Source organism: Sander vitreus, chromosome 7 (assembly GCF_031162955.1).
Source record: "Sander vitreus isolate 19-12246 chromosome 7, sanVit1, whole genome shotgun sequence".
NCBI lineage: Eukaryota > Metazoa > Chordata > Actinopteri > Perciformes > Percidae > Sander > Sander vitreus.
This window is the reverse complement of record NC_135861.1, coordinates 20,827,389-20,843,665: the sequence shown is the minus strand read 5'-3', so window position 1 is coordinate 20,843,665 and position 16,277 is coordinate 20,827,389. Positions and strand designations below refer to the sequence as shown.

At 41.9% G+C, this 16,277-nt stretch overlaps 2 protein-coding genes across 2 annotated transcripts in view; both read right to left on the bottom strand.

The window, feature by feature from the left end:
• The window catches only part of LOC144520204 (glutamate receptor-interacting protein 2-like), a 30,655-nt gene extending 21,942 nt beyond the window's left edge, over positions 1 to 8,713 (bottom strand). Inside the window, exons 1-5 of the mRNA XM_078253873.1 lie at positions 8,542 to 8,713; positions 7,153 to 7,296; positions 2,912 to 2,992; positions 2,093 to 2,231; positions 470 to 615 (exon numbers count right to left, since the gene is read on the bottom strand). Of these exons, the coding sequence (XP_078109999.1) occupies positions 470 to 615; positions 2,093 to 2,231; positions 2,912 to 2,992; positions 7,153 to 7,296; positions 8,542 to 8,713 (682 nt within the window). The remainder of the gene's footprint in view (positions 1 to 469; positions 616 to 2,092; positions 2,232 to 2,911; positions 2,993 to 7,152; positions 7,297 to 8,541) is intronic.
• Positions 8,714 to 12,300: 3,587 nt separating this feature from the next.
• On the bottom strand, positions 12,301 to 16,190 carry rpl32 (ribosomal protein L32). The gene is made up of 4 exons (XM_078255238.1): positions 16,091 to 16,190; positions 15,293 to 15,393; positions 15,028 to 15,209; positions 12,301 to 12,466 (listed from the first exon to the last, which is right to left on the bottom strand). The coding sequence occupies exons 2-4, from the start codon at positions 15,386 to 15,388 to the stop codon at positions 12,337 to 12,339; spliced, it is 408 nt and encodes a 135-aa protein (XP_078111364.1). The 5' UTR covers positions 15,389 to 15,393; positions 16,091 to 16,190; the 3' UTR covers positions 12,301 to 12,336.
• Positions 16,191 to 16,277: the final 87 nt, after the last annotated feature.

Below are 16,277 nucleotides of genomic sequence, written 5' to 3'. Positions count from 1 at the left end.
TGAGAACAAATATGGATTGTGGAAATGTGTTTAATTGATCTATGTTTTTGACCCGTGCTAATGATGTAAGAGCAGTGGGCAGCCAGAGTGCAGCGCCTGGGGAACAACTCTTCTGTTTCTGAGGCCAGTGCCTTGATCAAGGAAACCCAATAACTATTGACCTGGTTATTTGCAGGCCGAAAGATGTATAGATGATGAGATTAATTCGGGACTAAATTTGGTGGAAAATTTTTGAACGTCTAGGTTTTAAACACAATTTAGCTCAGTTTTAAGATAGACGTCTACAAATCACAAGACAAGCCTTTTTATGGTCTGCAGACATAACTAATTATCTTAATATTAACCCATTTCCTAACTTTTATGTATTTGAAAATACAAACCATTTGTTTTGATGACAGCACTGTCTCCAAACATCTGAGCATTTGTTGAACAATCAGGCAAAATATTATTCTTGCCGAACTTCACCTACCGAATTGAGGCAGCTCGTACTCCACCTCCAGCACAACTCGCTCCCCGATGTTCTTCAGCAGGCTGATGATCTCATCGTGGCGAAGCTTTGACAGGTTGATGCCATTCACTGACTTGATGTAGTCTCCTACATTCAGCTGGTCACTCCTGTAGAAAGTCATGTACAGACCATCAAGATGAAGGCTGGCTTAATAATCGGGCAATGTGGGAAACTTCCCCCCGGGGCCCTAAAAAGCTCTACATTCACTGCAAGTCACTTGGGTTTTGGAATTGCAAGTTTTTCTTACTGAGGGGCAGATAATTATCAACAACTTTGCAGAGATCTTTAGCCACTTTCTGCTCATTTATTGGTTTTACGGCTCACACCTTAAATGTTAAACTCACTATGAGCTACCTGTTTGTTACAAAGCTACCTGTTTGTTACAAAAGCACATTTTGATGAAGTTGATCCGTTCATGAACAAAATCAGATGCAACTGTCTGATCTGAAATTAATATTCTGGCTGTCCCAACTGTGTGAAAGAGGCAGAAGTAGAACAATAAGTTGGTTGTATAAATTTGTGTCCAAACTGCAATGATAATTTGATTAGAAATCCCTTTGCAGTATGTGGAATAACATACAGAGCCAGCTATGTTGAATAGTGAGCGCCGAGCGGATGGCTGAAAACGTCTTCTCTTCAAACACTGACGCAGATGATTGTACATGCTGTCTCACATATGACATTCTGAGTCAACATGCTGCTCATTGGAAGGCTAATTAATTAAATAGATGTTCTGCCCTGCTCGCCCCTCTCACCTTTGGGCTACTGCCAATCAGCACTGACAGCAGACAGAGAGAGACGTCTTGACCAGCAGAGCCGACCGGCCTGATCCGGTCCGGTCTCATCACACAGTGTCACTGCCAGTCTCTCTCCTGTCTGTCTCTGTCTCTCTCCACCCAGTAAATTAGCTAGCACTTCCACACAAACATGAACTCAGCTGTGGGAAGACAAGCTGCTTGGAAGAATTAGCACGGTGTCTGTCTTTAAACCTCCTTAGACTTGACAAGCGATGGCATACTTTGCCAAAACATTTTCAGAGGGGCTGTGTCAAACTGTGTGTGTGTGTGTGTGTGTGTGTGTGTGTGTGTGTGTGTGTGCGTGTGTGTGTGTGTGTGTGTGTGTGTGTGTGTGCGTGTGTGTCACACGCTGCTTAATCATCATGAAACGTGAGCTCCACTACATTTTCCTTTTCGTGTGGTTGATGTTGGAGAAAATTTGTTCAATGCCGTTGACGTCTGGGAAAATGTGTTTAACTGAATCTTAATTAAGCAATCACTGAATAAAAAAAAGCAAGCTCACAAAATATGTATATTGAATTATTACCACCATTAAACATGAACTGACAATAAAAAAATTAAAATATTAACAACTAAATCAAAACTTCTTATATGGTTTCTTGGGGACTTTTGGGTATTACTCTGAGGGACGGCATCATGCTGATCTAACACAACACCTACAGTCCTGCAGTGAAGGCAAGCTGCTATAACTTTGCAACACGTGCACATTTGTAGGAGCAGAATAACAAGTCCGGACAGCTTGGTGTGGTTGCCAGGTTTTAACCGCATCACAGAGCAGTGATCTCACCTGGCAGCTAGCCCACCTGGCCGTAGGTTTGACACTCTGGGCTTGCCATCCTTATCAGAGCCTCCGGAGATGGTGAGGCCAAGGCTGCTGCCTTCCCTTTTCATCAGGTCCACCGTGGTCACTCCTCGGTACTCCTCTGCTGACAGATATAGACACAGATCCACAGTCAGAATTAGCGTCTGCTTGACAGAGTCACCCTGTCTGAGAGGCAACAAAATACTTTTTTCTTCATCCTTCTCTTCTGAATCTCTCACAGAAATGCCCTCTGACACACAACCACATACTTTATTTTCTCACTTTCCTGTCCTTTCCTTGTTCTTTCAAATTTCTCAATCTGAGTGAATCTTTGTGACAGGTTCAGGAGGAGGAGGAGGACGGAGTCAGTTTTATTAATAGCACCCTAAATACTGATAATGGAAAGACATTCAATGCGTTATTACAAAAGAGGCAAATCCAATTGTATTCTTAAGTGAATGAAAATGAGTTTCTTGACTCTGACAGATATGTGGCTACATAGTGTCATCAGAGGACTCATTCTGTCTTGTGGTCCATGTTCTGCTGTGCTGTTAGATCGTTCTACGCGAAGTCTACCAAGTGTGGTTTACTGCAAATGACAGGTATGCCACACAAGCAGTTTTTTTTACCTTATCTAAGCATTCGAAACAGTGAAACATCAAGGAAAACACAGCACATGGCTCTACACGCAGACAGACAAAAATCTCAGTCAAAGACGGCATGACTCTTCTTCTTTTTGAGGACACAGTAGCATGAATCAGATAACAGATAGAAAACAAAATGTCAGGTTTGACTGTATTGTACCTGAGAAGCTGCGCCTGCAGGATGAATGTGATTGGTCAGATGCCCTGTACTCCTTGCTCCCCTTTGAGTATGGTCCTTCATCTGAGGAGACAGCAGGGAGGTATGGAGGTGCTGTTATGAAGCACTGTGGTGACATGTAGGGAAACTCTGCAGCAGAAGGCTAAATGAACACGACCATTCATTGCACATCATGACAGCTGCACACATGTTAATGCTTTGAACTGCACCCTGGGTAATGTGAGGCTCTTGGTGGGAGGGGGCGGGGCAGCACTAAGCCAACAGCCACATACATCCATCAGGCATGAACCTTAACTGAAACAGAGTGATAAGCCTGAATTCAGGACAATGCAAAGTTTCCACAACTCTATAAAAGGTTTAAGTGTTTTGAATAGCTCATCTCTGTCTGCAGCAGAGACCCTTGAAAACCATTAATTTAACACAAGAACACATTTGCGGCGAGCTTGATGTATGCAGTTACTAAAGCATGGGAATTTTCTGGAAAGAACAGCATGCAGTTAATGGACTGTTCGGGCATATAGAGAAAATCATCATTTTCAAGTCATTTACAGCAGCTGCTACAGAAAGATGGGAAATGTTTAATCTGCTCTGCAGGGAAACTGATATATATATATATAATTTGTTTTTTTACCCACAGTGGGACCTATTGCTGACAGAGCACAGGGCTGGCCTCAGATTAGCAGAGCCACCACTCAGCCATCTGAACCTGAATGCAGCCATACAAGCATGACAGCAGTCATAGTGATGAGGAAACAGACTTGGCACTTCTTTAATCCTGTCCACTGTGGATTACCTTTTCAGATGTCCAACACAGTGATTGAACATCATGTTACCAATTTAAAGAGGAGCTGTGCCAAGGCCTGTTTTTAAGTGTATTTAAGTGTAGGGACCATGTTAGTGCCTCATGCTACAGGCTACAGAATTGTTTTGAGTAGGGTTGTATGAGGTACTTATCCATAGTCAGTGTATTACCTACAGTCAGTGCTGGCGCGTGTGTATAGGTGGACTAGGCAATAGCCTAGAGTGGCACTTTGGCAAGGCGGAGAAATGTGGGCTTATAAAACATTTCAAATGTTTTGTTTGGCCCTCATTTTTTTGCCTCTTGTAGTCAATTGGTGAGGAATGTGTGTCTGTCAATCAAATTTGTTCACAAATTAAAATATTTCTGACATAGTATTAGCAAAGATAAATCGGCCTATTTGTGATTTTTTTAGTTTTTAATTTACACAACATTGATGATAGGCTTACTGGCCTGTAGGCCACTAAGGTAGCCATCCACAGATACAGTTAAGCTTAAGGATTCACTGTGCCACATGTATGTTTAACATTAAAACATGATGTATAAATATATGAATATGTCAATCATTATTTTAATAGCTTAGTATTGTATGTACCATAAAAATGTATGTGTAAAGGCTTTAGGCCGCCCTTCACATTGTAGGCCCAGTTTAATATGCAACTCAATTTTATATAATGTGTCTGGCCATCATTTAAGAGGTATCATCCCAGGCCTGACAGTATATCAATTTGACATCAAAAATTACATTCCCTCAGTTCAGTCTTTTATCTATGCTGACTTCTAAAGACTGAGCTGGGGGAAGCAAGTGCTCGGAGGGCATCAAACACATCTGTGTTCCCTCTGTCCAAGTCAATCAAGTTTCCACATCTGCCCAACTGAAGATGAGGCCTGTAGACAGCAGAGATGCATGGATCCTTTGTCAAACCTTCGCTGGCCTAAAAAACCTTTGGGCAGGCCCTAGATACGAGGAGTAAAGAAGGAAATTCAGCCTTCTTGTGTACACAGCTGCATGAGTCCGACCTTACTACAGAAATATCTTTACTGGGCTTGTTATGTATAGAACATACATATGCATAATACAGTATGGTATTTCACACTAATTTACACACACATCCTTGCACAAATATCCTGTCCAGTGGCTGTGAGGCACAAACAAAGTGAGTGACACATCACAAATACTTTAGGCTGGGCAAAACCCTTGTAACCATGCAGGCTCCTAAGGGCCCTGACAGTCCAGCAGCTGTCATTGCAGTCAAAAGGCAACATTAGCTCTGGGTAACGCAGACCCAGCAGTCTGCGCGTGACTGAGCGCTACTGTACCATCAAGCCATCCTCCTCCAGCTTATAAATAACCATCATCTACCCTAACGGCCAGAATTAAAATCAGAATGGAGCTGATTAATACACAGCCCCAACAATGAAACAACTATTGTAAAAAAAAGAAGAAAAAAAGAACTGTCTCTCTGTCTCTGTTGTCTTTGAAAAGGAGGTTAGGCAAAGGCTCAAGGATGAGGTTTGCCAGAAGAGCTGCATCTAAAGGACCTCGGAGTGCCACACTGACTTAAAATAAAATTCTGTACTACTGCATAAATATGTGGTGAGTTAATTAACTCCTGGTTTAATTCAGGGCACTGTATGCCATCCCTCCCGTAACAAATCAGAATGTAGGTTAAATATGGGGGGGGGGCATTAACAATGACAATGAAATCATAATGCTATTTTCAGATGTAAAACTTTATTTATAAACGAGGGCCCTGCCAGACCTAGTTTACATTGCTATATCTGCCCCAATTACATATGGCAGGATGGTCTGCAGAGCTGGTGGTCTTTCAACCAATCACAACCATAACTCATGCATTGTAATGATTCTACGCTCAAACTGATTTGCATTCAGGCTATATGGTCACAGGTAACAATTAGATAACAATTAGAAGGAACATTGAGGTAACACTCATCCGTTGCAGTGGCTGTCTCTCAGATGAACTACACATTTCTGGACATAAACCACTCTTTACAGGTGATCCAGGTGAAACAAATCCTTTACTACAACACACAAGCTTACCCCCTTGACTCTGCGTTGCAAAGATCAGTGTGGTGCTCTTACCAATGCTGTTCTTGGTGTCTCTCCTCAGACCACACAGCATGGCTATAGTTTAATCAGCGCAGCCACCCTCGGAAAGTAACCCTGCTGATTCTTTAGTAGTGAGCAGAGAGCTGAGGATCCACCTGAGGTAAAAGAGTCTCAGCCGCTCAAATGGAACAGAAATACCATCTTCGTTTCTTCATTCCTTTGCCAACATTTCCTTAACCTTTGTCCCCGTTTGTAAAACCCAGTGAGGAATTGAGCTCCAAAGGGCAAATTCTGATCCTCAGATGGTCTCTAGTTCCCCTCTCTCTATTTAAACTTCGTGACAAAAAGATGTCAGAGGTTCTTCTCAGCCGTCAAAATTATAAATCTATCAAGCTCTGTTTTTCTATAAAATCCAAAGCAGGGAAAGCAATGGTTCATGTCCTTTTCTTCCCATCCTGCTGTGGTTCCATTTTTGAGCTATTCTTACTAATCAGCCGTCCTTTTCCAGAGGGTTTATCATCCCCCGTTCATACACTCACATGAGCACACACATAACCCTCCTCTCTCATTCAGAGCTAGAGTGAGTGTGTTTGCTCTCTCTCTCTCTCCCTGTGCCAGAGGGGTTCAGTGAGACAGGCACACACGATCGTCACTCCCTCCCCCAGCGCACACACACATACACACACACATACACACACACACACACACACACACACACACACACACACACACACACACACACCCACTCCATTTACTACCAAGTCAAACACCCCTCATATGTACATTCTCAAACCCACCCACGCACATTTACACACACCATGATTAGACTTGACAAAACTGCACACACTCCACTCTGCACAATTAACACCACCTGCACATTCATTGTCAGACTGAGCCCTGCACTGTGTCACGTTTTTCTCACGTACTGCACCCATTTGTACAGAGCTTGTATCTGCACAGCGCTAGTGTTTCTATCTCTCTTTCAAAAACACACACACAAGCACCTAATGGAAAATGCATATGCAAAATTCCTGTGCAGAACAGCTGCCTGTTTGAGATGTCTAGCAGTTGAAATGTTATTCATAAAAGTGCAGTTGTCGCGCACAAGGCTGTGATGACAGATTTGACTATGGTCAAGTCAAAATAAATCATGTGCAAATAAAAGCAAAAAAAAAGGAACATTTAGAATCTCAGCGATTGTGTAACAATTAAATGCACTTCCTCTAAAGCCTGTCACCTCATGTTTCCCCCTCAGGAGAGTGAGAGGACATTCTGCTAATCCAGGGCCCATTGAAGTCCCTCCACCCAAACACAGAAGGACTACCGGGTCTGCTAACTGAACCGTCGACACACCTGTCTGACCATTTGTCATGCACACAAACCTCGACGTCTGCCACTTCCTGACCTCCACTGCAACCACCACCACCACCAACAAATGCCCTCCTCCAGCCTCACTGGCAGCCACTCGAGCCTTGTCTGCCTCAATTGTTTTGGTCACTGCAGACAAATAGTTGTCATCACTGAGACTTTGGAGGCAGGAAAAAAAAACAAAAAAACAAGGTACAACACCAGCAAAACCCACAATTCAGTAATTCACAGTGTGAAATTATACCATGTATTCTACAACTGCTTATTTTACAGATGTGTAAAGCGATTACAAACAAAAAAAATCTGGAATGTTTCTACTTGCTGTTGCATGGAGCCTAATTAGTCAGCTGTTCCAGTGGACATAATACTCTTCGGTGGAGATAATTTCCTCTGAGACTTTTGTCCTTAATACCCAATTTACAATGTGACTGAGTGCAGTCTTTCAGAGCGAGACTAATTAATTTCAGAATAAAGAGAATCGGTAGACGGAGCAGTGTGTTGGAGTGATGAAAACCCCCTGGGAACAGGGTGGCAAACATTGGGTTGTAATAAAAAATGACTCTTTTGCACTTCCTCCAGACCAGATATCAACAGTATGGATGTGGAATGAGTAATAATGCAATGATTAGATTAAGAATGTGGAATGTTTGTAGCAACATTGGCATATAAATAGAGGTTAGGAATGCTCAACCAAAGTAGAAACAAAGTAGAGCAGAATTTAAAAAGACATAGTTAAAAAGCATATTTAAAACTCTCAATAAAAGAATAACCTGTGATTGTGTTCACTAGTGAGTGCTGCTTTGTACAATTTCCCAATGTTTCAGCTACATAATTGTAAACAAAAAAACGTTTCATTATAGACAAACGTGGGTATTCTAGGTGGAAGGACCTGAATCTTAACCTGCTCCTTTATCAAACTGACCACACTGCCATCTTATGGTGATCAGACTCAGTTGCAAGTGAAAGTCTGAAAAGCAATATGACTAACTCACTTGTCAGCCAGCACAGATTAGTGTGACAAAAAAGAGACAGAGGATAAGGATGTGTCGCACAAACTCATGCTTTAGTCTTCACCTTTGAGGTAAGTCAAAAGCCCAGATTTCAGTCCACCGAATGCTCAGTTTAACAGGCCTGCTGCACACATAGTTTAACTCTGTTTTTTTTATTAATTCAGGTAATATATGTAATTTGGGTTAATTCATTACAGATGAACCTAAACTTAAGTTATTTTGTGTCGGCAACAAAACTTTTCTTTTCTATAACTGCATACATTGGAAAATAACTCAAACTTCCAAGTCTCACGTCTTGTGCTACAATATCAAAGGCATCAACTGAATACATTACCATTTCCCAAAATATTACAGTCGTAATTACCTTTGGTTCCCCCTCTGATGATGCCCAGTCGACATCTGAGAGAAAACGAGAACATCCTCCGCTTTCCTCCCGCAGACCGGCTACCTTTCCTCAGGGAATCTGTCTGAGGGAAAGCGAAGGAGAGCTTCTTGGGAGTGAGGCGCCCCTTTCCAAATGCCACCCTTGCTGACATGTTCATTTTCTGACCAGTGACAAGGAAAAATGGATTCTGTCCTCTTCCTGACACTCTCACTGTCTCTTAGACATTGCAGTCTCAGCCTGTCCTGCTGTTCTCATGTTCTCCTCCTTCTCTGGAGAACTTCCAGTCCTCTCAGGTGAGTGATCCAAAGCCCCTTCAGAAACAGGTGCAGATAATTTAAAAGAGGAACGATTCAAATCCAACACTGTGAATTGTTTTTCCTTTTCTTTTTCCAACCAGCATTGGTAACTCACGTCTTCAGTTCCAAACAGCCACAAGCCGACTGGCTAAATAAATGTTATGTTTTTGCATCTCTGGCAATGTCAGTTTTATAGGAACAGATGGCAGAGGGCTCAGAGCGGTGGGGCACAGCTTGCCTGCCAGAATGCAATGGAAACTTTCTCTGCAGGGATCCGGCTCCAAACATCTCAAAACAATATAGGATCTGAACTGGCCATTTCAAGGCAATCACTTGTGATAACAACCTATTTAATCTATTGATATTACACCAGAGTGTCGGCTGCGGATTTGTCTAAACATGCTGATACATAATGCCAATCTCCTTGTAGTTATTCTAAAATCTGGAAGGAGACTGTCAGCTGGCTTCTCCAAATTTTTAGCACAAGTCTATGATTCCATTCTTGGTTTGTTCTATTCTAACCTTTATACAGTGTGTTATTTAAAGGAGCAGTCAACCCATTTTAAACATCAAGATAAGTTTACTAGTTGTGGTTAACAGAAAGCGTGGGGGAAATTTCACAAATAAAAGACTTTTTTTTTAGTATTCATTGGACAGAGTGGTCCCTTTCAGAGTATATATTAGAGTATCATATTACTGATCCCTCAACACATTAGCAGTGTTTCAATTCTAGTCAGTCAAGGTGGAGCTAATTTTAACTACGTGCTGTTGGATAATTGAATATACATTGATGCATATTTTAGAAGTTGTTCTGTTCTGTATGTAAAAAACCTCATCTGCAAAGTAATGATAGCTGTAAGACAAATGTAGTGAAGGAAAGAGTACAATGTATGCCTCTGAAATGTAGCATATAAAGTAACAAATATGTAGACACGTACAGTCAGGTCCATAAATATTGGGACATCGACACAATTCTAATCTTTTTGGCTCTATACACCACCACAATGGAGTTGAAATGAAACGAACAAGATGTGCTTTAACTGCAGACTTTCAGCTTTAATTTGAGGGTATTTACATCCAAATCAGGTGAACGGTGTAGGAATTACAACAGTTTGTATATGTGCCTCCCACTTTTTAAGGGACCAAAAGTAATGGGACAATTGGCTGCTCAGCTGTTCCATGGCCAGGTGTGTGTTATTCCCTCATTATCCCATTTACAAGGAGCAGATAAAAGGTCCAGAGTTCATTTCAAGTGTGCTATTTGCATTTGGAATCTGTTGCTGTCAACTCTCAATATGAGATCCAAAGAGCTGTTACTATCAGTGAAGCAAGCCATCATTAGGCTGAAAAATCTAAACAAACCCATCAGAGAGATAGCAAAAAACATTAGGTGTGGCCAAATCAACTGTTTGGAACATTCTTAAAAGAAAGAACGCACCGGTGAGCTCAGCAACACCAAAAGACCCGGAAGACCACGGAAAACAACTGTGGTGGATGACCGAAGAATACTTTACCTGGTGAAGAAAACACCCTTCACAACAGTTGGCCAGATCAAGAACACTCTCCAGGAGGTAGGTGTATGTGTGTCAAAGTCAACAATCAAGAGAAGACTTCACCAGAGTGAATACAGAGGGTTCACTACAAGATGTAAACCATTGGTGAGCCTCAAAAACAGGAAGGCCAGATTAGAGTTTGCCAAACATCTAAAAAAGCCTTCACATTTCTGGAACAACATCCTATGGACAGATGAGACAAAGATCAACTTGTACCAGAGTGATGGGAAGAGAAGAGTTCATGATCCAAAGCATACCACCTCATCAGTGAAGTATGGTGGTGGTAGTGTCATGGCGTGGGCATGTATGGCTGCCAATGGAACTGCTTCTCTTGTATTTATTGATGATGTGACTGCTGACAAAAGCAGCAGGATGAATTCTGAAGTGTTTCGGGCAATATTATCTGCTCATATTCAGCCAAATGCTTCAGAACTCATTGGACGGCGCTTCACAGTGCAGATGGACAATGACCCGAAGCATACTGCGAAAGCAACCAAAGAGTTTTTTAAGGGAAAGAAGTGGAATGTTATGCAATGGCCAAGTCAATCACCTGACCTGAATCCGATTGAGCATGCATTTCACTTGCTGAAGACAAAACTGAAGGGAAAATGCCCCAAGAACAAGCAGGAACTGAAGACCGGTGCAGTAGAGGCCTGGCAGAGCATCGCCAGGGATGAAACCCAGCATCTGGCGATGTCTATGCGTTCCAGACTTCAGGCTGTAATTGATTGCAAAGGATTTGCAACCAAGTATTAAAAAGTGAAAGTTTGATTTATGATTGTTAATCTGTCCCATTACTTTTGGTCCCTTAAAAAGTGGGAGGCACATATACAAACTGTTGTAATTCCTACACCGTTCACCTGATTTGGATGTAAATACCCTCAAATTAAAGCTGAAAGTCTGCAGTTAAAGCACATCTTGTTCGTTTCATTTCAACTCCATTGTGGTGGTGTATAGAGCCAAAAAGATTAGAATTGTGTCGATGTCCCAATATTTATGGACCTGACTGTATACTGTTGAACATTTCTGGCTTTGTGTACATTTTGTTTTTGCACCTTAATGATAGTCTTTTGTCCAATTTGCCATCTTTCCTATGTTGTACTGCCACACAAGTTCCATTGGACCTACTTCTCCAACTTAAGATTTTTCCAATGCTGCTCATTTGTTCAAGTGACCTTGAGAAATATGGTAGAAGTAAAAAAAAAAAAATCACCAGCCAGATCACATCTTGGAAAGAAAAGTGTTTATACAAAGTTATGTGGCCTCTTCCATATATGGTTACTCTTCTTCTGGCATCTTTGCTCATTGTTTCAGCATCCATTCATCTGGAATGAAGTGAAGAATAACTCAATTTACCCAAGGGAGAATACAACCAGCTCTGTAGCATTGGTGTAGACACCAAATCATGCATGTATGAGCATTTCCTTATGGTTTTTGACACCTGTGCACCATTTAATAGCTCATGCCCCAGTACCATGCCCCCAAATGAACTACCCATTTATAACTCCCTGGTCACCTCAACACTTGTTTGTGCAACTTTTTTGCAAATTAGATCTCTCTCTCCACCAGCGACACTAATTTAAATGAGGATCAGAAGCAACTTGTTTGATTCTTTACAAGCAAATAAAATGATTTGAGTGCCAGTGTTACTCATTAACTTCAGACATTTTGATTAAGTAAATAAAATCACTGCATTCAATGAAACAAATTTTGCTGTTATGGGGTATTTGCACATCCAATATTCCACAGATTTCAATTAAAAACTCAGATGAGCCTTTCTCCTCCATAAAATAATTGAAACTTAAGTTTCAAACATTAAGATTATCCAGACCATTGCGACACCACCACTAATTATCTATAAATTGCAGAAAGAATTATCCATGAACCAGTTTTAATTTTTAAACATTTATTGGGTAATAACCACTTTATTCGTTCTCCTCGCTTCTGAGCCTGGCGTTGGGGTTGGTAATCTTGATGGCCAGCTGAGCTGCCCTCTCCACGATCACCTTCCTGTTCTTAGATGAGACGTTGTGGGCGATCTCAGCACAGTGAGTCCTACAGAACGAGAGGGAAGGATGTTAGGTTGATGACAACATGTTTTTACTAAAATACCAGGGTGACAGTTTGGGTTGCAATTGTGCTGAGGTTGGTCTGCTTTTTCTGCATAGGGTAAACTACTAGATAAAGTCTCTCAAAGCTTAGGTGAAATTCTGACTACCATCAATACTTGTGTTCAGAGCTTTTGATAAAACATGGACCACTTTGAATAATTGTGAAAATGGTCTTCGGCAAAATCAATGTCACCACATCCGGAATCAACCAGATTCACAGATAGTTGAATGATTGAATCCTTTTTACAAAAGCAGTTTACTTGTTGTGCTGCATTCAAACTATAAAACATATCCTAGTTGGCCAAACTGCCATTTCCATGTATTTATGTGCGCAATAATAGTAACTGGCTACTCAATTTGCTGTTAGATGCTGGCTCCGAAAAACAGTGGATGGGAAAAGCCAAACATCTTCCTAGAAACACTTGTTGTAGACACGGGTGATGTAGTCTACTCGCGCCTGTGGAGTGTAAATAGTGTGGGCAGGGTTTTAAGCATACTTGGTTAGCTAGCACACATTGCACAGGTTTAAAGTTCTACACTTTGAGTCAAATGATCTGTCCTTATCCTTGCAATAAAAAGCATCCATTACCCCAACTAATCTAGTGCTAAATTCTTTGAGAATACAGTTAACATCCGAACAGATCAAGTCAACCCCTCTTTGAAATCGGCGGGACAGTTGCCATTTCCCAAGTCTACGTTCAGTCAGACTAAACTCTGACATTAAAAAAAGTAGAAGCTAAAGAATCGTACCCTTTCTTCACTGAAATTGAAGTGAAGAAAAGTGAATGCTTTGAGCCATGACTTCTTAACAGACGTCTCAAGCTCCAAAACCCAAGTCATAGTTACTGCCATCTGCTTGCCCCACCTCAGCTCCACCGTGTTATAGTTCCTGGCTGAAAATAAACTGACAAGATGAAAAAATATCCTACGCTAAGCTTCCTTCCCTTCAGAAACCATGAATGACATGATTAATACCAGATCCATGGTTTTATCCAGTTTGCAGTGCACAGAAAGCAAGAAGGGCTATCAAGGGAGTTTCCATAAGCCTTAAGCCCCTGACACACTAACCCAACGGACTGATCAGTCGGCTCCCCGAGGTCCAAAAAGTGCCCCAGAACACACCGAAGCGACGCCGACTTGTGTGTAATACATCTCCATAACAGCAGGCGGTGCTAATCTGTATTGTTGCCCAAAAAATGAAAACCGGCAGCTGATTGGACAAACGCATCACATGGGTCTGGCTGCTCCTGGATTTTTCAACCGGGTATAATGGCGGCTCGTTCAGAATACGATCTCATATTTTACGAAGATAGTTCACTGAAACATGTTTCTGAAAACATTTTAAGCGACAGTTTAAAAGATTTGTCAGATTTTGAGAGGCTTAGTCATGATCATCCTGCTCGTCATCAGATTTGTCATGAGTCCGATTGCCCGCCCCCCGACGCAACAAGACAGGCCGGCCAAAATGACGGCCGACAGCTCCTCGGACGGACGATGGCACAGAACACGCGCAACAGACTTGAGTCACTGACCTCGCCAGACTGTCCAATGGCTGATAATCGGGTTGGTGCGCCACTGCCTTCAGTGCAATTTTTTTTAAACATTAACATGCATTCCCCCAGCCTGCCTATGGTCCCCCAGTGGCTAGAAATGCCGATAGGTGTAAACCGAGCCCTGGGTATCCTGCTCTGCCTTTGAGAAAATGAAAGCTCAGATGGGCCGATCTGGAATCTTGCTCCTTATGAGCTCATAAGGTGGAAGGTTAACCCCCCTTTCTCTGCTTTGGCCGCCCAGAGAATTTGGCCCACCCATGAGAGAGAGGCATCATGGCTTTCAAACGAGCAAAGTGGCAGTTGGTCAAGGCTACACCCCCACTCTCCACCTTGCCTCCCCTCTCTCCTCCTCAATAGCTACAGACACAGAAATGGCACATACTCAGGAAAGCTCATTATGGGACTGGCTCTAGTGGCTGTAATTCTGCACCAAGGCTGAATTTGGGGAAATAGACTTCAGATACAGTATTAGGGGACCACTAAGGTCTATATAAAAGCATCCAAAGAGCACCATGTCATGAGACCTTTAAATGTTGGACATCCTCATTCAAGTCCTTACATACTATTAAGCCGCAATATTTTTTCTCACAAGCTCAGCAAGCATCCATCAATCCCATCACACTGAAAATACTGGACCAGAGTAGGCCTCCGCGTGTTCCTGATCACAGCCTTAAGTATTTAGTCTTTAATAAAATCAGAAATTGACTTATGTCACAGTGTAGCTGCCATTTAAGGTTTACTTCACCCACTTTGCCCTTGCCGAAGTTTGAGCTCTCTACTGGAGGTGAATGGAATTTCTGTTATGGTAGTCAAAGCACTAAAAACACATTTGGTTAACATCACCATCTCTTTGTTTGCACCTACATTTCCATTCAACTCTATTAATCTGAAAAACGGTATGTAGGGACAAGTAATGTACAGTATTTAATAGTTATGTACCCAAACAACTTACTTGTTACTCATCATCAGGACCTCGAGCTCCTTGACATTGTGCACAAGGAACTTCTTGAAGCCAGTGGGCAGCATGTACTTGGTCTTCTTGTTGCTACCATAACCAATGTTGGGCATCAGCATCTGACCCTTGAACCGCCTGCGGACCCTGTTGTCAATACCTCTGGGTTTACGCCAGTTTTTCTGTTGAAAAAAAAATATTTAAGGATTAACCGCTTGCAGTCTGACCAAGCTGAGTATGCCTAGTATGTCATATAGACTCTTACCGCAATCTTGACATATCGGTCAGATTGATGGCGAATGAACTTCTTGGTTCTCTTTTTGACAATCTTGGGCTTTGTGAGGGGCCTGAGGGCTGCCATGGTGACTGAGGACAAAACAAGGTTACAACCAATTTAGAATACTCATGCCAACGTTGCAGAATTAACGTTACAACACAGCGTGCTACATGCTACTATGGATTTATTAGCAAGTGTTGAGGTTTCTGCAACTAACGCTCTGCCACATTTAGACATTAGATCTCACTGACAAACGACCATTGAGCCTGCGACTAACAGCAATAAACCAAAAATACGTCAAGGTTTCTGTTGAGTGAGCATTAAGCCTTTGGGTAACGTTAAACGTGTTGACCAACATCAGCTAACTAGCTAGCTAGCTAACTAATAAGATGCAGTCAATGTTTAGTTAGCTAGCTAGTCATGCTACTCCACTTCACGCATTCGGCTTAAACTGTATGGTCTGAATGGATATAAACATTTAACACGTCTAATGTTGTCAACTGGTTGTTTGTATTTGATTATGTTTATATGTAAGCCACAATGTAGCTACGTCAGGCCTTAACTGAATTACAACAACACTATTTTACGGGGAGATCGTTAGCACCCGGTCAGCGTTTTAGGAGCAGCACCTCGCCCAAGAACGACACTTTAAAGACGGTATAAGATGACAAAATGCCCAATTTCATGTATTATACGTAGAGTGGACGTCTATTATTGATAATCCACACCAGGATGGTCAAATAACGCCCTAAATCGCGCTGATGACCATAGATTGTATCGACTCACCCGCCGATGTAAATCCAAAAGGGACTTCAGCGACGGCGGAAGGAAAGAAAAGGACTTCCGTGAGTGTTGCAAAGGCTTATGGGTACTGTATTTTATCAGAACTACAGTACTTTAAAACGGTTTTAATCCACTGAAATTTACATTTCTTTCCAAAAGGTCTGTTGTGAAATAACATGACTTTCGTAGT

Bases quoted from the DNA above. Each gene is read 5' to 3' on its own strand.
- rpl32 (XM_078255238.1), bottom strand. From the start codon at position 15,388: ATGGCAGCCCTCAGGCCCCTCACAAAGCCCAAGATTGTCAAAAAGAGA. The intron at 15,210-15,292 runs GTAAGAGTCTAT...TTTTTTCAACAG, and splicing joins ACCGATATGTCAAGATTGCG to AAAAACTGGCGTAAACCCAG. The intron at 12,467-15,027 runs GTAAGTTGTTTG...CTCGTTCTGTAG, and splicing joins GTCCTGATGATGAGTAACAA to GACTCACTGTGCTGAGATCG.